This window comes from Kryptolebias marmoratus, linkage group LG18 (assembly GCF_001649575.2).
Source record: "Kryptolebias marmoratus isolate JLee-2015 linkage group LG18, ASM164957v2, whole genome shotgun sequence".
Classification (NCBI taxonomy): domain Eukaryota; kingdom Metazoa; phylum Chordata; class Actinopteri; order Cyprinodontiformes; family Rivulidae; genus Kryptolebias; species Kryptolebias marmoratus.
This window is the reverse complement of record NC_051447.1, coordinates 7,230,418-7,252,431: the sequence shown is the minus strand read 5'-3', so window position 1 is coordinate 7,252,431 and position 22,014 is coordinate 7,230,418. Positions and strand designations below refer to the sequence as shown.

General features: G+C 46.5%; 1 protein-coding gene across 2 annotated transcripts; it reads left to right on the top strand.

Moving 5' to 3' along the window:
* The first annotated feature begins 163 nt into the window (after positions 1 to 163).
* fgd6 (FYVE, RhoGEF and PH domain containing 6) lies at positions 164 to 21,655 on the top strand. Of its 2 annotated transcripts, none has more exons than XM_037981293.1 (21): positions 164 to 445; positions 2,913 to 4,896; positions 8,425 to 8,575; positions 9,715 to 9,779; positions 9,872 to 9,902; positions 13,439 to 13,590; positions 13,943 to 14,099; positions 14,353 to 14,440; positions 15,530 to 15,580; positions 15,662 to 15,720; positions 15,814 to 15,885; positions 15,958 to 16,026; positions 17,030 to 17,113; positions 17,209 to 17,288; positions 17,369 to 17,471; positions 17,558 to 17,701; positions 17,786 to 17,888; positions 18,918 to 19,012; positions 19,101 to 19,229; positions 19,316 to 19,464; positions 19,825 to 21,655. In XM_037981293.1, exons 1-21 carry the CDS (start codon positions 436 to 438, stop codon positions 19,865 to 19,867), a joined length of 3,819 nt encoding a protein of 1,272 aa, XP_037837221.1. In that variant the 5' UTR covers positions 164 to 435; the 3' UTR covers positions 19,868 to 21,655. The 2 variants fall into 2 exon arrangements, with proteins under 2 accessions (XP_037837221.1, XP_017267198.1); XM_017411709.3 differs by having other exon boundaries at positions 165 to 445; positions 9,712 to 9,779.
* The last annotated feature ends 359 nt before the right edge of the window (positions 21,656 to 22,014 follow it).

Sequence of the window (22,014 nt, the reverse complement as noted above, 5' to 3'; positions counted from 1 at the left end):
GTATTGAAAAAAAACAACGACTTTATTTACATCATAATTTAATTTGCAAGATACGTCGAAACACAAACGCTGCTAAGACGTCTCACGCGATTTCCACAAAACTCGAAACTACATTTCTCAAGACCATATTTATTTTTAAAGGCACAACCGGAAGTGCGTTACTCGGTTGCGTCCTGCTTTGAGCTGAAACTTTTGGGGAAAAATCACCGTGGCTAAAAACTTTTGGGAAAAAAAATGGAAAAACTAACTGGTCCTTCGACTTTATCCACGGATCCGCTGGCGTGATAAGGAAGAACCGCGATGGAACTGCTCGTTTTCTCCCTGGAGCCGTTTTCGCTCTAACAATGGTGCGGAGGAAGGAAAAGATAAACCCGATTTTCTCGCGATTCCATTGAAAGTAAATCGACTCATGGAGAAAGGAGCAAGTCGGGAGTCATGAGCACAGGTTTGTGTCGTGGGGGAGCTGACTTCTTTATCTCAGCGGAATTTTTTTTATTATGTTTTGCTCGTGCACACCATTTTAAAGCCAGTTAAAAGTAAATTCAAACGTTTTGTTTCAGCTCACGGGTTGTGACTTTGTAGGAAAAAAGTATCTAGCGGTCGCGAACGTCCACTTTATTTTTACGCACGCACAGTTAATCACAGCTCTCATAATCACAGTTTTTCAAAAGACTAAAACAGCACGGGCTTGAGCTCATTTATAAAAATACTTTCTGAAATTATAACTCTCAACTAAAATCCCCCTGTGTTTTTATAACAGCCTCCGCTGCAGCTGGAGGGGGTTAATCCTTTGTCTTAAAACATCTGTCCTGCTGTTGATGCCACAAGTCGGGCTTAAAATCTGTTTTTAAAATATTTTTTATATATATTAACCAGTAACATCTACTAGGATTAATACGACTGCCTTTGCTAACTCAATTTCACCAAATTGGATATTCTTTTAATATGTTTAAATTTAGATTCTTAGCGCTGCCTTTAGATAAGACCAGCCTCCGTCTAAAAAAACACAATTTAAAGCTCATTCGTGTTTTTTAGGATTGTCTGTGTCAGCAAATATATTTCAATAACTTGATGGTGTTGTCACTATGTACTGGCAAATTCGGCTCTTAGGTAAAATGAAAAGTAACACATCTGAAGGGTTTTCTCACTTCTCATCCCTATAGGTAAGTGTTAAAATGTATGTATACGATGACCACCGCCATCCAATGTTAAGTTTGTTGTTAGCCTGGCGTGAAGCACTTATAAATCGAAGTTTTCTATCAAGTGGTCGCGCCGAATAAAAAACTGGACCTTAGTGGATAAAAACGTGGACACGGCAAAACTATCGGAGAAGCGTACGTCTTTACGGTGACAGGAAGTTTGTTTTCTTGGCGAGCTCTGAACGGAGTTCGCAGCGAGGCAGAGCGGCGCGCGCGCGCGGAGCGGTTTCTCTTCGGAAACATCCGCTCGGCTCGATGACTCCACTCCTCATGGTGTCGGGGCCAGCCAGGAGTTTCAGCCAGGGGAGAGCGGAAAATATGGCCTCCGGTCCGGGTTCACGGGGTTTTTCACTTGTGTCGGGACTTCTTACATGCATTGGATGTTGTCATTTCACCAGGTTACTTCCACCCCCCCCCACCCCCCCAGCGGGGTTCTGTTTGTGTCCTGGGGTGCAAACCTAATTTTCAATTCTGTGGGAAAATGACACCACTGCAGTTCAGTTTTACTCAGTTGTGACACCCTCATTCTGCAGAATAGTACCATAAATATTGTTTTAATCAGTCCCCCACCCCCTTCTCCTCAGGAATGCATAAATACAAACTGTCAGGGTGACTGTCAACAGATTCGACCACGAGGAGAAACTACAGGGGAACTACTTATCAGCTATCTCTGCAGAACATTTTTTCCTGCCGCTGTTTCTGGAAGAGAATATACTGAATGCGCCAGGGGGAATGTTTGAATGTAAATCTAAAAAAATAAGACAAACTGGCTTCAAAAGCACATTAAAAAACTATTTATTTGTTTATTTTTTACATACTGGCAGCCTAGTTCCATTCTAGTTCCATTCCATTCGACCCCTCACTCCTTCACCCCCTCACCCTAAAGGTTGACCTTTGACCTCGGCCTAAACTCCAGCCTGCAGCTGTCTGCTTGTATTTCAGCAGACACTGGTGAAGTGTGTTTTTACGAGTAATTTAGGTTCCTGTAACCACCGCCTGCTGCTGAGAGGCGAAGGCGGACGATATATCGCTTTCGCCCGTGCCCGTGCGTCTCCCCGTTAGCGAAATATCCGATAAACCCCTGGATATATTTTTATTGAAAATCGTAGAAAGTAAACATTCGATGTATGTCTACAACTGATTAAGATGGCCGCCAAGCCAATAAATCAGTGGATTTTCCAGTTATTGAGCTAAAATTTGGTGTGGTAGTAGGTGGGACCAATCCGCAACACATGCTCTGAGCGCAGACAGATTGCTCAAGATCCTTGCCTAAAACTTTGGCATAAACTGTCGGAGTCCACTCTCTGTCTGTTAGCAAAACATCTCATGAACCAGCGAGCAGATTTTCATGAAACGCTCAGAAAGTAATCACTGGATGCACGTCTACAACTGATTACGTTTTGGAGTTAATCCAGTTAAAGATGGCTGCCACAGCTAACTGACATTAGGATACACAAATGTGGCCGTAACTCAGTCAGTTTTACAGATGTTGAGGTACAATTTGTTGTGGTAGTAGCTGAGAGTCATTCACAACACATACTCTGAGCGTGACATCTTGTGATACAGCATAAGGTGACATATAACGTTTTTTTTCAAGGATTGATCGCAACTCTGTTTATAACTCTGGCACAAATGATAGCAGGTGATATGCATTCCTTCAGAAAATTCTGGGTCTTTAATTTTTTATATTTTGTTTTTGTTTTTAATGGACAGGTGTGAAGAAGCCTCCGTTAGCTCCCAAACCTAAACTCCCCGTCACAACCAAACCGCCCATCGCCCCCAAGCCTGGCTCTCTTTCCCAGCCCTCAGTGGTCTCCCAAACCTCCCCGTCCGCCCTCAAGAAGCCCAAACCAGCTGTCGCCCCCAAGCCGTGCCTGCTCAAATCCACGGCCCCCGCTCCGCCTGCTTCACCCCCACCGCCCAAACCCTCCGAACCATTTAATCTCTTTCAGGGGCCGCCAGAAACTTCAGACGACAACCTGCTGCGTCTCAACTCCAAGAACGGGATTTTATCGGCGGCCCGCAGAGGTGAGTCGGATTACATCATCCCCACCTGCCCCCGCGGGGGGCTCGAGAGCTGCTTGCGGTGTCACCCCCGGGAGAACGGAGATGCGGCCGAGGCTGGAGCGGATCGCCACGGGGAGCCGCTGCAGAACGGCGTCTCCGCCGACGGACAGCCACAAGAGACGGGGGGGAACCAGGAGGAGGCGCCAGCTGTTGATAAGGTTGAACGGATCAGCAAAAAGTCGAGGGATAAACCTCAAAGACAGAAACACTTAGACAGGGGATTGGTTTACAAAGAGGCGCAGAGGACTGAGGGGCAAAGGGGGGGAGGTTCGGAGACGGGAAAACGTGAGGGAAGTGCTGCCAGAGAGCCTGAAGGTTCAGGAGCAGATGTGCTGACAGAGACGGACTTAACGGGCTCCACGTCAGCCGGTGGTGTTGCAGGCAACATCAGCGTCTTGACAAGTCTCGCTCCACCCGAGGCTTCCCCCGATCTGCAAGTCCCAGCTGCTCCCAGTAAGCCTCTGCCAGTCCCCCACCCACGGAAACTCAAGAAGCCAGTCCTGGTGAGGCAGGACGGGGTGGAGGGGAGTGTCCAGGATCAGGTGGTGGAGGAGCAAAGCCAAGGGCAGGAAAAGCAGGAAGCTGGAGGCACTCCGAGTCCAGCTGGCGTTCCTGTCTGTTCGGAGGGCGACGAGCTCCGACGGGACGCGGGTGATGAAACCCTGAAGGGCTCCGGTTCTGGAGAGGCCGATGTGCCCGTGCCGCCTCCCCGGCAGACCTCGCTCTCACCCCGCCTGCACAGAACCGTCCACTCGTCCCTGAACAAGATCGCCTCCCACTCCTTGGACCTGCTCTCGCAGCCCGAGCCGGAGAGCATGGAGTTTGAGAAGCGGCGGGCGGAGGACGATGAAGAGGACGCGTACGGTGACTTTGAGCGGTACCCGGTAACGCACAGCCTCCCCAAACAGATCCAGCTGAGCTGCCACCCCCCTCTGGCCAAGAGCCAGAAAGCCCTCTCCTCCGAGGAGTCATCGAGGACCCCGCCGAAGAAACCTCAGCGCAACAGCCTGCCGGCACCGCCCCCGCCCCCCGTCGGCCCGCCCGCGCCTCCGCACGCCAACACCCCCATGAGGGAGCTGCCAGCGCCCCCTCAGGAGAGAAGCGCCTGGCGCTTCTCACGGCCCTGCGTGACCTTTTTCAGCCGGCAGATGCCCACCAGGAGCAGCGTGCCGCCGAAAGGCCGATCCCCGTCGCTGGGGGGCAAGCAACGGGCGCAGTCCTTCTCCGCCGCCGACCTGGCAACCCGGGGCCCCTCCCAGAAGAGGAGCCTCTCGTTCCGCAAGCTGCTCGAGCTCCGGCTGTCCATGAAGATGCTGCCAAAGCTGCTTGCCAAGGGGGGGCAGTCCCTGGACTGCACCAGCGTGGAGTCCGTCGGAGGAGGAGGAGGAGGGGGGAGGAGGAGCCCGCAGCAGCCCAGCAGCTGCATCGGAGACGCCGACATTTGCGGGGAGGGCGTCGAGGGGCCGGCGGAGTACGAGAACGTGCCGCTGTACGAGGAGATCCCGGAGTACATGAACCTGCCGTTTCACGGAGCCAGGCTGGGCTGGCCCCAGGACCCCGAGGCCGGAGAGTCCAACATCTACGAGGTGCAGGACCCCTTTCACAGCTGCCAGGACCACGAGTACGAGAGGTAGGACAGCGGACACGCTTGTCTTTATGTTTTTTATTTGTGATACCTTTTTAAGAGCAGATGTGACCTAAAAGTTTCATATTTAGGGCATCCAACTGTGGTAAAAGCTGTTTCTCTGCAAGCCAGCCTCTCTGTTTTGTTACATATTTATAAAGTTTTATAATCTTTAAAAAAACCCATCAAATATTTACCTTACAGGCTGATTGAAAAGCAGGGGAAAGCAAATTTGAAGCTGTGTAGCTCAAACATTTACTCTTTTTTTTTTTGTCTTTCTGTTCATTATTTGGCATTTCTTCTTTCTTTATTTCCTCTCATCACCCGACACTGAAAGGTGCAGGCGGACTGTGTCTGTGTTGTGTGTCTCTCTGTTAGCAAAATATCACCTGAGCCGCTGGACGGACTTAAAATGAGACTTTCAGAGAGCAATCGCTGGATGTGCATCTCCAGCTCATTTAACTTTTAGAGTCCACACCATTCAAGATGGCTACAGCTCAGTCAGCGTTAGAGATGCGGACCTGAAATTTGGGCGTGGTGGTCGCTGAGACTGATGTCCCGAGCTCTGTGTGCGCGGCAGGTTGAACCAGACTCCGAGAGCCAGTGTCTGAGCCAGAGGCGCCGAGTTCGAACAGAGCTCGCCCTGGTGTGCGGCGGGTCGGCGTTTTTTTCCCCTGCGAGCTATTTTCAGTGACCAGGGCAGGAAATGTCTGAGAATCGCGGCGAACGCCACACGGCTCTCTGGAACGGGGACAAATATACCTCCAGCAACCACCAAGCCTCCTCCCGCTCGGCCCGGCTGCCCTCGAGCCGCCTTTGACCTCCTCTTCACCTCCTGCAGCAACGGCGGCGGGCAAACGGGCTTCGAGGTTTGTCCCTCGGCCTGAATGAAACGCAAAATATACACGTGGGAAGAAAACCTTTAAATAATCGGGGATGTGAAGTCTGTAAAGGCCGAAACAAAACAGGAACGTAGGAGGTGACGGTTAATAGAAACGCCAAACCCTCGTCCAGCTGTCAACGTGAACACGTTTATTCACTTCCTGTTGATTATTTGAGATGTTTCCACGATTTTCAGGGAATATCTTGCTGCGTTTGTGCAAATAGAATCTGTTGCTTTGGACATATTCACGATTCAGATGACCAAATAATGGCCCGCAATGACACTTGTTGATGTTCAAGGAATGCTGGGCCCCCCTTATTTAATAATTTGTTGTTTAGAAATGTTATGTGCCTTGGCAGGAAACGCAGACACCATATTGGTCATGCTGCGCAAAGACAACAAACACGCTTAAAGTGAGTTTAGAGCTCACATTCTGCTTCTCGTTCCGTTGGAGTGAAGGTTAGTTCGCAGCTGAGACGGGGGGCCGAGTAATTAGCCCCGCTGCTGGATGCTGGGAATAAAAACCACAAAAGCAAATCGGCCGCTGAAACCTTTCAGGATGTGCTCTGCTTCTCAATTCGGTCTGGAATGCGGAGCCGGGGCGTCCGGGACAGAAGCGGCGAGCGAATCGGCGGCGTTTCCCAGCCATCTGAGCTTGTCAAGTTTACGTAAGTAGCCCCGGGCCGTAAACAAGTGGCGCTCTGTGCCTGAGCCACAATACCGGAGAGAGAGAGAGAGAGAGAGGGAGCGCGAGGGACAAAAAAGCTGGAGGGAGGAAGGGAAGAAGGAGGGGGGGAGTGGGAGTGTGTTAGGTAAAAGAGAAGCAAGGAAAAGTGGAGGGAGCGGAAGGAAACGTGAGAATTTTCAGACCACAGCGTTTCTCTTTCGCCTAAGCCAGGAGTTTTTCCTTCGTGAAAAGGACTGAACTAAAACAAAAAAAAAAACCGGGGGGATGGAAGGAGGCACCTCCAACTCCTCCTGTTCCGGAAGGTCCGAGCTGGAAACCAGGCGGCTCTATCCCGCAAAAAAAAAAAAGAACCATGAGAGGCAGATCAAAAACAGCAGCGACACAAAGCGCATGTTGCTGCTTGTTCGGAGCTGGCAGACGGCGGCGTGTCTGCGGGGAGCAGACTCAGATCTGCCGCCTGCAGCCAGACTCCCAGACTCAAAACAACGTCTCTCGACGAGACCTGTCCATCAGGCCACCATCGTTACCATTTGGTCTTTGTTTTCACTCGCTTTCAGTCCAGCGCCTGAATATTTTTGAAGGACTGGTTGGTTTTTTTCGCTTGTTTGTTAAGCTGCTTAGTCCTGGTCTATAAATCACTCGGGCATAAAAAAAAACTCAAGGGATGAAGCAGTGTTGTGTCAGACAGAACCAGCAACTTTAAATGGGCTCTCTGTTACGATCAGACTGTCCGAAAAAACACGATTTGTTCCGATTTCTTTAGTTAAACCAATGGAAAACGCCAAAGATGACACAAAATAGTATTTTAGCACCAACAGGGTGATTCCTAAGTAGATTATTATTTAAGCTACATATTATTAACTCATTGCTCAGGTCTTTTTTTTTTTTTTATGTTTTCCCCGCTTTTTCTTAAAGACACCACTCATCTGGAGGGGTTAGGGTTCGAGGCCGAGTTCTGAGAAGCGTCCATCCAGACTTTAAAAGACGATGTCAGGTTGGAGTGAAATGACACCAGAATGCAGAGTTGTGTTCGTAAAACTAAAAGAGAGGATTTATTTAAAGGAAACATAAACCAAAGGGCTGACGTGGCAGCAAAAAAACAAAAACTAAGCAGCTAAAACGTAGAAATCAAACCGCCGGGAACACGGGGGAAAAAAAAACGGACTGTGCGCAACACGACAGCAACAACGGACCAGCAGGTACGTGAAGAAGGTGGACGGGTTTTAGAGGCAGCGACTGATTCCAAACAGGTGCAGGTGGGCGCAGCGGGCGGACTCGCAAAGCCGAGGACGGGGGGAATGATGGCAGGGGGACACGAAGAGGACGGGGGAAGGAGACACGGGTCACGAGCATCAAAGTAAAGCTAAAGAAACACGAGAGAAAAAGAACCTAATATTATACTAAACCCAGGGTCATCCAGAAATGAAACTCGTTAGAAGCAAAATATTACAAACTGTTTCAGACAGCAGGAAGTCACACGTGAAGAGAGTTTAGCACGAGAACTGTTTTGGGTCTGGTAGACGGTTTAGGTGGCCTTTATTTGTGTTGGTGAGTCTGGACTTGAAACCGGGTAATTCAGCACCTGGAGGAATACGAAACGAAGGCCTTTGCCTATCGCCCGCCACCTTTCAGGCCAGGGTTTTCAGCTAAAATCGGCTGCTTCCCCTCTGGTGGCAGGTGACGGTAAAAGGACCTGTTTATGTGGTTTAACATTCGTGTCGTGGCCCCAGATGTTCACAGCAACTATCAGCTGACAGTAAGTTGAATTGTATGTCGCTTCCTCTGTCACACCTCCTCGGCCGCTCAGTTTTCTTTCTTTCTCTCGTTCTGCTTATCTTTGCGAACCCCAGCGGTCAGTTTCCTGTGCCGTAAACGCACCGGGTGGGAAATCCGGATCGCTAGCCGAGAACTCACCGGCATCCTCGTTAAACTTCCCTTGTCGTTTTGTTGGTTTTGTGAGCAGCGGCTGGCTGAAGGAGGATGTTCACTCCGAGGAGGAGGAGGAGGAGGACAACGGCGGCGACGAGGAGGAGGAGGAGGAGATGCACAGTTCGGACGAGGAGGACGACAGCTCCACCTCCAGCAAGGAGCACCTGGACGAGGCGGACAGACAGGTGTGTGTGAGACGGAGCAGCCGACTGACTCACCGTGGGCTCGTAAAGTAATTAGGGACGAGATTACGACCCGAGCATTTGCTAATGCTGCTGTAACGCAGTGTGCAGGCGTGTTGAGGCCGGTGACACGGCTTGTGAAACTGTGTTGCATTTTCAAAACAACAACTCACTCAGGATCTCCCAAAACCGCGTGAAGGTTTTTAAAAAAAAAAAAAAGTTCAAGTCTGCCGGCAGTACGAATTCTTCCTTACTTCGGTGACGCTTACTTGCCTTAAATGTAAAACTGATGTTCCTGAATGATGTCTTTGTGAGGTTTGTGAGCTGGAGGTGACTTCAGACACCAACATTTAAACCCAGCAGCGCAGCAGGGTGACTGAAAAGCAAACTTTTACTTCGGCAGGCGATACTGGAGCGGTTTACGCGGATTTAAGTCCTGTTTAGGCGTCTAATTGATGTTGGGCTCCTGTTCTACACGACCCCCCTTGTTGGTTGGAATAATCACAACGGGGATAAAATTGGCAATTGCAGCAAAACTTGGGTTTGTTGTCAACGTTTCTTTCTGCTCCTGATTGGGAACGCTGCCACGGGTGCTTTTGGAAACCCGAGGGATAAACTTGGCTGAGTGTCTGCGTGTCACAACGGACGACTCGTATCAGTACTGGTGCCCTGACGCTTGTGTGTGAGTGTGTGTGTGTGTGCTTGTTCCCTGTTAGAAGTGTGTGTGTTGAAAGGGGGTTGGTGAGCAAACACAGAAAGGCCGCAGGTTCAAGAATAGCTCCCTCAATCGTTGAGGGTTTTTTTTTTTCTTTCTTCGTCCTGCGTGACCCCCTCCGTGATACTGTCAACACCTGTGTCCGATGCCCCCTCAAAGCGCCATAAGCGGACCCGGATAGAACCAGGGAGGGAATTTCAGTCGGGCAGGGGCCAACGCCGCCTGTCTGAACTAAGTCAGCGTCCAGCAGCGGGCCGAGGCAACGGTTTCCTGCTCGGCTGCTGTTTCAGAGAGAGAGCTGGTAGTTTGAAACGCCAAACGCGGAGATCATGGTGATCGGCAGCGAGCCCGTGAGTGAGTAAGTCCTGTTCCGCCCTGGGCCTTGTCTGGTGTCGCCTTACTGTTGGTGTCTCTCGTCTTTCAGCAGGAGGACGAGATGAAGAGGAAGAAGGTGGTGCACATCGCGCAGGAAATCATGAGCTCGGAGAAAGTGTGAGTGCTTCAGGAACACGCACACACAAAAACAACACCTTTTTTGTTGAAGGATCTGTTCTGTTTTGGCTGATTCTTTTCTCTTTAATCAGGTTCGTGGACGTCCTGAAGCTTCTACACATAGTAAGTGTTCTCTTAACTAAATGCCACAGTTTGCTGAGTCAAAGCTCTTTATTTTGCTCTCTCTTGGCTTGTGCTGACAGTAACAAATATTGTTGTTATCCCACAGCTGTTGCTCCATGTGAGGGATTTTTTTTTGGTTTCTCTGAGGCAATAGCAGGCAGGTTTTAATGCCCCGCAGCAAACAGGGAGGAGCAGCTTTGATCTGCTCCGTAACCGGGGAAACACCGTGGAGGGAGCGCGTTTGCTCGTTTCCGCGTTCTGGACTCTGATAAGTTCGAAATGACGAGTTTGCTTTGGCTTAAGCCAGCAGGTCGCAGCGTGACTGCTGTGCAGGTAGCTCGTCGACGTGAAGGCGGGCGATGGGTAAGAGGAGGATGCCAAGGTGCGCGGGCGCCGGGGAAAACCTGAGCGCGCCTTTGCAACAGTTTCACAAGCGGGTGGGAATCTGCTCATTCTCCCAAAACATGTTACTCCATCAGCTGATGGGACTGGAATCACTCATATATGTTCAGCTGCCGTGCTCAGGAAGAGCACTTCCTGCCAAAAAGGACTGATTCAAGAAGATTAAGTTGGTTACCGTTAACGAGAAATACACCAGAGTGGCAAGTGATGGCACTAGGCTATAGTCGGGCTGCCATCTTGCTAGGTGCTACATCTATCACTGTGTATCATTAAGGATGTTAAATAAAACATAACGTTGCACATGGAAAGCACACATTGCTTATTTTGCTGTGTCATCAGTCCAAAAACGCACAGAAATAGCTTCATTTTACTTATTAAAACATATTGTAAAAAGCTTTCCACCAAGCCAGAAGTGCAAAACACTAACCCAGCATGCTATTACTACTGTGATAAATTTATTCTGGCCAGAAAAGTACATAACTGCAACTAATAACTTAAAGTTATATAATGTAGTTTTTTTTGTTTTGCATATCCTATAAATGTTTAGGCCTTTTAAAACATGCACTTCAGAGAATATTCCACTAATACTGATGTGTTTTTAGTTAGCTGGTTTATGCCCACCCTCAGTGTTTTACAGTAATTATAGCTGGTTTACCTTTGGTACAGTTATGCGGTGTATTAGACAAGTATTTCCAAAAATACGACAATACTGTAATACCACAGGCTGTGAGGTCCAGGTTTGAATAGTTGTAACAATTAATAGCAGAACATTGAGTTTCTTTGCTGAGTTTAGTTGGTTTTTTTTATACCTATAGATTATATTCATGATCTGCTGCCATGCTGGCAGTAACCACAGCCGCTACGTAGCACCTTCCAAGATGGCGGCACAACTTCTCTTCCCGTTGGTATAGACTGCGCTGTGGTTGGCCGTTCCATTGTTTGTTTATTTCAATGATTGGTCACTCCGAGACGGGTTGTGTTGGTTTGCAGAGAGCTTCTTTAAGAGGCTTATTAGCTCCAACTACTGCTCATGCAGTTTTATTTTTATTTATCAGCGCTAAGTTGATTTTACATACGTTTTGTTTTTTAGTTCTTAAGTTAAAAAAAATGTTGTGTTTTCAGTTGAGATGCCGAGAAATCAGCTTTGTGGAAAAGATCTGCAGTCACATTGTATGGCAAGCAGTTATGTCATATAATCAGTGCTTTAAAACTATATAGGAGGCCATTTGGGAATTTAGTCAATATGCTTTTTCCAAACTAGCGGACAACTGGCTCCTTTATTTAGGAGTTGTTCTGTGTTGTCTTACTTTGCAGGTCGAACTATTTGAAGCAAACTTTCGATTTTTGTTTTGTTTTAAATGTTTTTTTGTGACATTTTCAAACCCACTACAGAGATGGCTTTCTGGAGTTCATTCAACTTTCTGTTTACCTTTCAGACTGAGTGAAAAACACCCAACAATACGACTGTTTTGTTTTCTAGTGAAAGTAGGAGTTGATTTCTGTGCACGACCTGCTGCCTTATGGCCTCACTCTCAGAAGGGCGGTTTGTTTTTCTACTTTTTTAGTCTAATTCTTTGGGCTGGATTTAAAGTTTCTGTTGTTGGAAATCTACAAACGATGAAAATAATCATCCTCCAGATCATTAGACGGAGGTAGTTGCAAAAATAAAACCTGATTTAAAAAGAATCACAGGTGTATTAACTAGATTACAGCTTCTTAGCATCCATAAGTGCAGCAGTTTAAATGGAAAACAAAAAGTCTGAGCAGTAAAATGAGCAGCAGACCGACCTCTGTGGGGATAAATTATATTTTAGTAGCTTCTTACACCTCTTGTGCTTCCTCTGAATTTATTTTTAAAGAGCTTACAGATGCTAAACATCGCTAACTCTTGTCCTTTTCACCAAGTAACCCGGCTAATTTGTGCTAATGCTAACTCTGCTAGCCTCACAACGATGGTGCATTTACTAACCGGAAGAAAAAAATCGGATTTGTGAATGCTGCTTAGCTATTTTGTGTTTGGAGGCGGGGAAAAAAAAATCGGATTTGCATGTTACTGTTCAAGCTGGTCAAGCTAATTCTTGTCCAGTTTCAGACTCCAGATCATTTATTATTTGACATAATGCTGCATCTATGATGCAAATAAACACGATGCACATAAATATATTTTATGTTTTAGTAAATGTCCGGTGAAGAACAAGCAAAAAAATGGTACAACTGTGCTCACATATTTAGGTTTATTAACTAGCTCTGTAAATATACTTATATACCATTACATTAAATATGCATATTTTCATAATTTAAAGACAAAACACTATAATATTCTTACAACGGTCGTTATTTTCACTCAGTTCTTTTCTATCAGCTGTTTCAGTTGGATTGTTTAGGGGTTCGGGAGACAGGGAAGCTTTTGTTCGTGGTTTACTTCACGGACGCTCTCCGTAGTAGGCGTGCCCGCAGGGAAAAGCCAGGTGAGGGGGAGGTTCGGTCAGTCCTGCAAGCTACGGCGGGGTTAACGTCGTGTCTGACAGTGAGAGGGCGAGGCGCGGCGTTCGGTCCAAGGAAATAGGTCAGATCCCATTTTTCTGGCCGCGCAGCAGCTGCTTCCTCACAGACGACCTCCACACACACACATAGAGTAACACCATGTGTGTGTGACGTTTATGGTGAATGTGTGCAGGTGGGTTTCTCTGTCCTTGCATGTTTGTGGAAAGCCATCCAGCTGACTCTTTCACTTTGTTTGGTCAGTTTTGTAGCCGTCGTAGGCGCGACTTTTAGTCAATTTCTCTGTAGCAGCTTTTATTTATCCCTAGTTGTTGGATGCTGTTTGATTTTCCTTTCTCCTGGATGAACTCTGCTCACGTCAGGCAAATTAAATCTGTATTTGTTTTATTTATGAGCAGTGAGTCAGAGTACAAGTGAACCCAGGCGTCAGTGTGCTTCCTCCCAGGAGTGTGTGTGATCAGTGTAAAGTGCTGAGTCATGAGAAGCTTGTGTGTGTGTGTGTGTGTTAGTTTATGAGGTGACAACCAGGTGTTCCTGTTCAGCTGCAGCACAGTTTTTGCGCCAACCCTTCCTGGACATCTGTGTCTGTGTCTGCGTGTGTTGGTCCGATTTAACGCCGCGCATCTCTGCAGGACTTTCGGGATGCTGTCGCCAAGGCGACCCGTCAGAATGGGAAGCCCGTGGTGGACGAGCGGATCCTCAGCCAGATCCTGTACTACCTGCCTCAGCTGTACCAGCTCAACAAGGACCTGCTGAGGGAGCTGGAGGAGAGGGTGGCGCACTGGTACGCTCGCACACACCGCACCAGAGAAAAAAAACCTGCCAGTTTTATTAGTTTCTTCACCTTTAGTAAAACCTTGGGGGTCATAAAACCTGACATCCTGCTCTGAAACGTCTATTTATGTCTGCTCAAGACCGTTAAACGTCGGCACAGTGCTGCTGAAAGAGTGTCGCTTAATAAACCAAAGGAATACAGCTGCAAATTTATAAAAAAAAATCTTCTAAAAAAAGGAGTTAGATTGAACAGTTTCATTCTCCTCGTGTATAAAATGGGTTCCTCTCCGCATCGTTTGGCTCTGAAACTCAGAGCCAAGGGGCTCTGTTTTTTTTTTTTTTTTTTTTTTGCCTGTTCACAGGAGCGAGCACCAGAGACTGTCGGACATATTCGTCCAGAAAGGCCCGTACCTGAAGATGTACTCCACGTACATCCGCCAGTTCGACAACAACGTGGCCCTGCTGGACGAGCAGTGCCGGAAGAACCCGGCGTTCGCGGGCGTCGTCAAAGAGTTCGAGGTGGATTTCAGCTTCTTCTACTCAGCGTTTGCGACTTTATTTTTCTTGCACATCATATACCTTTAAGCGTAAAGATTTAACCACTGAATAGGTTGTTTTGATTCAGTTTTAAACCAACAAACACCCTGTTGTCTTTGTAACGTGTGCATGTTTTTGCAGCATCATAGTAGCACCGGCATTTAAAGGCTCTGCAGGGTTATCTCCAGCCGTCGGAAACATGCCTGAGAGCTTGTGTGTGTTTGTTTTGTCTCAGATGAGTCCTCGGTGTGCGAGCCTGGCTCTGAAACACTACCTCCTGAAACCGGTGCAGAGGATCCCTCAGTACCAGCTGCTGCTCACAGGTAAACAACACCTCCGACCGTCCGTCTGCTCACAGCACGTCAGGGCTCTATCAAATCATCACATCGTTTAATGAAGAATGAAACTCAGGTTTGTTGTGTTTATACTGCCCCCAAGTGGACAGTCAGAGTTGCTGAACCCTGAATTCAGCTGCAGTCCTTCGCCTGTGACATTCGGCGTGTATTTCTCCGTTTAGTCAATTATTATTTGCGTAAATTTCTATCATTTTCCACCATGTGATTGATTATATTTAAGTAAAAGAAGAATAAATGTTGAAATATAGTCAAGAAAAGTCAAACCTGTCAAGAAGTTCAATAAAAACGAACAAGTAAACAAAAACATGAGCTAAAATTAAAAAACATAAAATATTTCTAAAACTGAACTAAAAAAGTTAGCATTTTCAGCTGAAGGAAACTGAGGTGTTAAAGTTAAAACAAACAGAACAGAAGCTAAAATAAGCAAAAAGCAACTAAAAGCTGAAATTAGGAAAACTGTAGCCAAAAATGTAGCTAAAAGCTCATATTAGCAAAACATTAGCTGAGAACAGAATGTAGCAAAGCAGTAGCTAAAAGCTAAAATCAAGCAACAGAGTAGCTACCAACTAAAATGAGCAAAAATGTAGTTCAAATCTAAAATTAGCAAAACTGCAGCTAAAAGCTAACAGTAGTTAAAAGGGTTATAACAAGACAAAAAATAAATCAAGTTTGCTGAAGTAGATTTCAGAGAAAAACGTTTTTTTTTTTAAAAAAAGCAAAACTGTAGCTAAAAAACAAAATTAGATCAAGTTCGTTGAAGTAGATTTCAGAGAAAAAGTTAAAAACAAGAAGAACATTAAATCATTCAAGGAGTTTCAAACTGGAAGCCCCAGCTCACTGTTCCTGATCGAGACAAACTTTTTGACGCACAAACAGTTAAATTAGCTCAAAGTTTTCTAGCTAAAAATCCGCCTTTCTTTAAAGAACGTCTGAGAACCTTCAGGACTCGATCTTCTTTTGCTGCAAGAGTCCCTGAAGGATACGAAGCAGAGGAACCTGTGGGAGGTTTTTGGGGGGTTAAAAGTGAAATGTTTCATCTCCTCTGCTCCTCGACAGACTATCTGAAGAACCTCCCCGAAGACTCGGAGGACTATAAAGACACGCAGGGTGAGACGGCGATCAGTCCTCAGTGTCGGCAGCTACACACCAAACACTGACGCTCCCTCTCTGGTTTCTCTCTCCACGCAGCTGCGCTCTGCATCGTGAAGGAAGTGGCCAACCACGCTAATGACATCATGAAACAAGGGGTGAGACCTGATTTTATCTGGGGGGGCGGGGCCTCTTCTGTTCGCCTCTCCTCATCTGTCGAACGGCTGTTTTTCTGTTTTGTTGTTTTCCAGGATAACTTCCAGAAGCTGATGCAGATTCAGTACAGTCTGAACGGGCAGCACGAGATCGTCCAGCCGGGCAGGGTACAGACACTGAAAAGAGCCAGCCGTGCGGGATTTTAAAGCCCCCGGGTAAAAGCATGTTCCTGTGTGCAGGTGTTCCTCAAGGAGGGGACGCTGATGAAGCTGTCCAGGAAGGTCATGCAGCCACGCATGTTTTTTCTGGTGAGCGGCAAGGAGGCGGAACCGAACATACGGTCCAGTTTTTTACACAGTGGTCTCTTACAGAAGAACAAAAAAAAAAAAAAAGCACTCGCTGGTATTTCTGCTCACAAATACGACAAAAGCAGGCGAGAAGAGAACACGAGCCGAGTTATATGAAACAACTAGAGGGCGCTCTAAGCTAAGATGGTGTCCGGAACGGGTGGACCTTTAAACTCATGAGCTAAAACGACCAACACACCCTCTGGTGTCGACATACAATCTAAAAAGTGTTAAAAAGCTGATTTAAAACCACCATTTAACGCTTACTGTGGTGTAGATCTAACTGGATCTGTGTCACAAATCATCTCTTTACAATAGCCGGATTCAGAGTTGATACAACAATCGATTTCAACAATCGTACAACAATCGTGTAAAACAGCTCGATGTTATGGAGGGAAAACATACTGGGTGTAACTAACGAGGATCTAAACTGGACCTGAGGTCAGTCACTGATTCCTGACGGACCTCCTGTGGTTTCAAGTCTTTTCAAGCAGTTGATGAATTTGCAGCCGACTTTTTGTAACAAGTAAAGTGTGTAAATGTCAGCTCTGCTGGCCAATCTGTTAGCCAATTCAATTCTGGCATTTTTACATTTTTTATTATAGACACAGTTGTATTTTTGACATAGTCTGCCCTTATTCGGGGCTATTTAGCCAAGTTTTAGCTCAGCACCAAGCGCAGCCGTAGCGGTTGCTGCGGAGCATCGCCAGGTCACGTGACCGGAGCGCACTCGAGTTGTTTTTATACGCTCACGTGTCGTCTTACTGACAAGAGGTCAGCCCAAAGACGAGTTCGGTGGCATAGAAATTGTGTATTTCAGGTTTTTTTTTGCTGTTGCAGAGAGATGCTTGTTCACAGCTGGGAAAATAGTCTGAAGCAACAAAAAGACAACTTGAAAGGTCTTAATGAATATAAAGTTTTACTAAAAACTGTCATTTCTTTCCTTTCATGCCGGTTTTCCCAGTTTAACGATGCACTCATGTACACCACTCCAGTCCAGTCGGCCCAGTATAAACTCAACAGTGTTCTCTCTCTGGCTGGAATGAAGGTTTGGAAACTCAACTCAGTTCCCGTAGAACACCTTAAACCCACAATTTTTGTTTTCAGTTTCACGGGTGAAGCTGCTGCGTCTGTGTTTCCCAGGTGAGCAAGCCGAGTCAGGAGGCCTACCAGAACGAGCTGAACATCGAAAGTGTCGAGCGCTCCTTCATCCTCTCTGCCAGGTCAGCTCCTAGCCGTCGGGCCGAGGGGGGGGGTTTGAAGCCCGCCGCGCGTTCTGACGTGCTTCTGTGTCCGTCCGCAGCTCGGCGAAGGAGAGGGACGAGTGGTTGGAGGCCATCGGCAGGGCCATCGACGATTACACCAAGAAGAAAATCACCTTCACATCGAGTCGAAGCCAGGAGGAGGTGTGGCTGTAGGCCTGTGTGTGCGCCGTGCTTTACTTCCTCTTTTATCTTCACCAGTGTGTGTGTGTGTCTGTGTGTTCGCTCAGGCGGAGGGAACCGTCGACAGCGGGGCTCCTTTAGGTTCCAAAGCTCCAATCTGGATCCCGGACCTGAGGGCCACCATGTGCATGGTCTGTACCTGCGAGTTCACGTTGACGTGGAGGAGGCATCACTGCCGCGCCTGTGGAAAGGTCTGAGCCGCCGCCGCCGCCGCGCCCTCCGCACGGTGCCTGAATAACCCCGGTCTCATCTCAGGAACATGTCCCTCCGTGCAGGTGGTGTGTCAGGCCTGCTCGGCCAATAAGTACTACCTGGAGTACTTGAAGAACCAACCGGCCCGCGTGTGCGACCACTGCTTCGCCAAGCTGCAGGAGAACAGTGAGTCCTTCCCGCCGGGATCCATCGCCTAAAAAAAAAACAAAGAAGAAGAATTTGATTCGACCCAGAAAGGCGAAATATCTCTGTGCTGCACACCTACACTGTTGTCCAAAATCTTCAGCAGTGAAAACACATCAAGTAAACGTATAGATAAAAACTATTAGGTACTTCTGTATAAAGACTTGGACTGGACACTGCTTAATCCTATGGCACCTAAACGCATCATCTGAAAACTGCATAATCAAAAAAAAAAGACATGAACAAACAGTTGAATTATTCATTAATAGCAAGTAGAAAAGAGCTACAAATTTCTACCTCCTCCAACAAACTGTTCACTAAACCCCATGAAAGTGAAAGGCCCAGCATTCCTTGACAGAATGCATATCACCCACCGCCTTTCATGGTTTAAATCAAAATTGTATGATGGAGTTGTAGCCATTTTGGTATGCTGAGTCATGAGTGTAGTTCGCTTCGTGAATGACTCTCAGCTACTACCACATCGAATTTTAGCTCAATAGCTGTAAGATTAACTGAACTATAGCCGTTTTTGTGCTAATTACGGTTGATTATCTGTGATGGCAATCTTGAATAAGTTGGCTCCAAACGTTATTCAGTTTTAGAGGTACATCCAGTGACTACGTTCTGAGAGTTTTATTCAAATCCTTCGTATCTTTCATTAGATATTTTGCTAACAGACAGATGGAGTCGACTCCAATAGTTAGTGGCGAAGTTTTAAGCAAAGGTCTCCTGTGATCAGGCAGCTGTCGGAGGGTGACTCTCAACTACTACCACACCAGGTTTTAATTCAATATCTGTAAAACTGAGTGAGTTAGAGCCATTTCTGTGTTTCTAAGGTTCGACCAGCCCTGGCGGCCATCTTGAATCGGGTCGGCTCCAAACGTTAATCAGCTGAAGTCGTACATCCAGTGATTACTTTCTGAGAGTTTCATTAAAGTCCACCCCCCGGTTCAGGAGATGTTCTGCTAACAGACAGACACGTGATCTTTCTACGGTTCGTTCATGTTTCAGGTGACCGCTGCGCCTCCACGTCCACGTCTCCCATCAAATCCGGAGCGTTCTCCTTCACGAGGAAACAGAAGAAGATTCCTGCCGCGCTGAAGGAGGTGCGGATCGCTCGTGAACTCGGCAGGTTTTTTTTCTTCCAGTGTCAGTCTTCAGGTGAGGTCACCTCCTGTCGTGCCGTTTGTCCAGGTGTCCGCCAACACGGAGAACTCCTCCATGAGCGGCTACCTGTGCAGGTCCAAGGGCAACAAGAAGCAGTGGAAGAGGCTGTGGTTCGTCGTGAAGAACAAAGTGCTGTACACGTACGCCGCCAGCGAGGTACTCGCGCTCCGCCCGCCGCCATCCGCTGCCGCCACTGCCGGCATGAACCCTGAGAACTAATCGGCTTGTCTTCCCCCGAGCAGGACGTGGCGGCGCTGGAGAGCCAGCCGCTGCTCGGTTTCTTCCTGCGGGAGGAGAAGAACGGGCCGGCGCAGAAGCTGCAGTTCAAGCTGTACCACAAGAACACGCTGTTTTACATCTTCAAGGCCGACGACATCCCCACAGCTCAGAGGTACAGGTGGCGCTTCCCGCCCCTACCCCACGCGCAAAACGCCCAGCTGGGCGTTTTCATAACTTTAGTTGTTCGGCCTTGATGTCAGCAAATCCTGCTTTTTGACTCAACAAGTCAGTTTCCTCATTTATAAACTAACTCGACTTTCTGATGCTGCTGCATGAATAAATGAGCAACCAGTTTCAAGATGAGGCTAAAATCATTTTTTTTTTTGTTTGTTTGTTTGTTTGTTTGTTTGTTTGTTTTGAGTGACTGAATGTAAAAGTCCCAGTCAGAGGGAGCAATAAACAAAAGAATCAAAGTCGACTTTTTTCTCGTCGCAAGCAGCTAATTTTGTTTTTGCTTGTTTCTCTTTTTAAGGTGGATCGAAGCATTCCAAGAGGCAATGATTCTTGAACAGTAGGTGCCGTTCTCACAGTGACAGACGAGCCTGGACTGGGGGTCAGAGGTCACCAGCTCAGGACGGATCCAGGTGGACAGATTAAAACGTGACCAGGGTTTCTCCCCTTTTTTTTTTTTTTGTTTTGTTTTTGGACCCTAAAAGACATTTTAAGCCACAAAGCAGCAGCTTCAGACATCGCTGAAGTGGGCCGAGGTTGGAGCTCAGAGCGAGGCGCAGTTGCGGGTCAAAGGTCATGTCCAGAAGCAGGGGTGTGGACGTACAACTGAAAGGCTGGCTGGGGCCATTCAGAGCCCTCGGAAGTCTTCGGAGAGCTGGAAGTCTGGGACCGATTCTTAAAAATGTTTTCAGCTGAAGGAATCCCGGCGATACACAGTCGAAACCAGATGTTTAAAATGTTTTAACGTCACCGTGTGACATTAAAACAGACTAAACCTTTCCTCTTTCAGGTCAGTTAGAACTGATTTCAGGAATCCTATCTGTTAAATCCCCAAATATCGAGAGAAAGAGGATGTTTTATTACTTTCTGTCAAGTCACAAGTTTGCACAGGCTGAGATTACTGTACCATTAAACAATTGGTTAAAGCTCAGATGATGATGTCACAGCTTTGGAAGCCTTTGATAGGTTTGTTGACAACATTTGAGGTAACTGGAGGCACCCAAAGAAACCTAAAAAGACAAATTAATGTTTGTAAAATGCACACAGGGACAGAGACCATAACATTTGGAGACACGTCCTGTCTGATGAAACTCAAATTGAAGTGTTTGGCCATAATGACCATCGTTACGTTTGGAGGGAAAAAGAGGGAGGGGGGGCTGAGAACGCCATCCCATCTGTGAAACATGGGGGTGGCGAATCTGCAGCCTCTTCTTGCTGGGAGGCAACAGCTCTAACCGCTGCACCACTGTGCAACAAACCTTTATCCTGTTTAGTCTGAATTAATGTCACAGAGAGAGAGTTTTTGTATGGAAACATCTGGTTACAACTGGAAAAACCCACCAAATCCTTGGCGTGCGGTTTCTTCTGGGTGGTGTTTGCAGAGTTTGTGCAAAAAAAAAAAAAAGGTGGGATTTTTAACTGTGAAAAATGAAGCTTTAACACAGGAAGAGGAGGACTCGAGTCACAGTTTACTAACCAGCATCCTGGAAACAACTGGAAACATCCCACCTAATGTAGATCATTTCAACCTAAAATCCAGAAATAATTAACAGGTTTGGAATGGACACAAAGGAGCAGCGTTGACCTTTTTTTGTTGTTGTTGTTGTTTTATTATTTTTTTATTAAAGCCAAGAGCTAATATTTATAAAATATGAAGATTTATTGTTGGAAAAGCGCAGGCTGCCACTTACTTTCAGAGTCAGAGTTGTTAGAAAAATGATCCAAATGAGTCGTTTGGGTTTCTTTTTAATAAGTGAACACTGTGGAAAATACACGTATTTCTTTTTTTTTACTGCTCAGAGGACAGTTTTCTTTTAAAGACATTTTATGTTTTGAGAATAAAAACAAAACAATTTATCTTTTTTTTAAAAACACGTTTATGACTCAGAGACATTTTGTAAAGACAAATGTGTTGATTTAGAAGCCCCCGAACTCCTATTTTTTTAGCGAAGAAGTCTTTATTTTTCTCTCTCTACTATTGTCTTTAATTAAGAAAATCTGCTGGAGCCCACTGGGGGAAAATTAAAAACAAAGGATAGCAATTCTTCATGATTGTACGTTAACTTTTGTCTCTTCCGAACAGCGTTTCTAAACTGTCAGGCAACAGTTTGTAATAAAATCTCTATAAATCACTCGTCCTGGATCTGATTCTTTCTCCTTACCTGCACTTTGAGTTGTGCTGCTGGTAATTAAAAAGGGAAATTGTGCTTTTTTCCCCCCTTTTTAATATACAGGAAATCTGTGTTATTTTGCATAAATGTGTTCATTGATGACAATGCAACAAAAAAAATGGATGTTTTACATACATGCTCATTAGGTTACGAGTCATAAATCAGGTTATTATGATTAAATATAATCAAAATAATGATTACAAGAGCAATAATAACATATAGTGAAGCTTATTTATGCCTGTCCCAGGTCAAAGTCCCACAAAACAGGAAAAAAAAAGCAAAAGAAACAAACTCAGTAAATGATTTCCCTCATCTTAAAC

Coding starts and splice junctions, on each gene's coding strand:
- fgd6 (XM_017411709.3), top strand. Junction 17,702..17,785: donor ACTGCCGCGCCTGTGGAAAG/GTCTGAGCCGCC, acceptor CCCTCCGTGCAG/GTGGTGTGTCAGGCCTGCTC. Junction 19,465..19,824: donor GACATCCCCACAGCTCAGAG/GTACAGGTGGCG, acceptor TCTCTTTTTAAG/GTGGATCGAAGCATTCCAAG.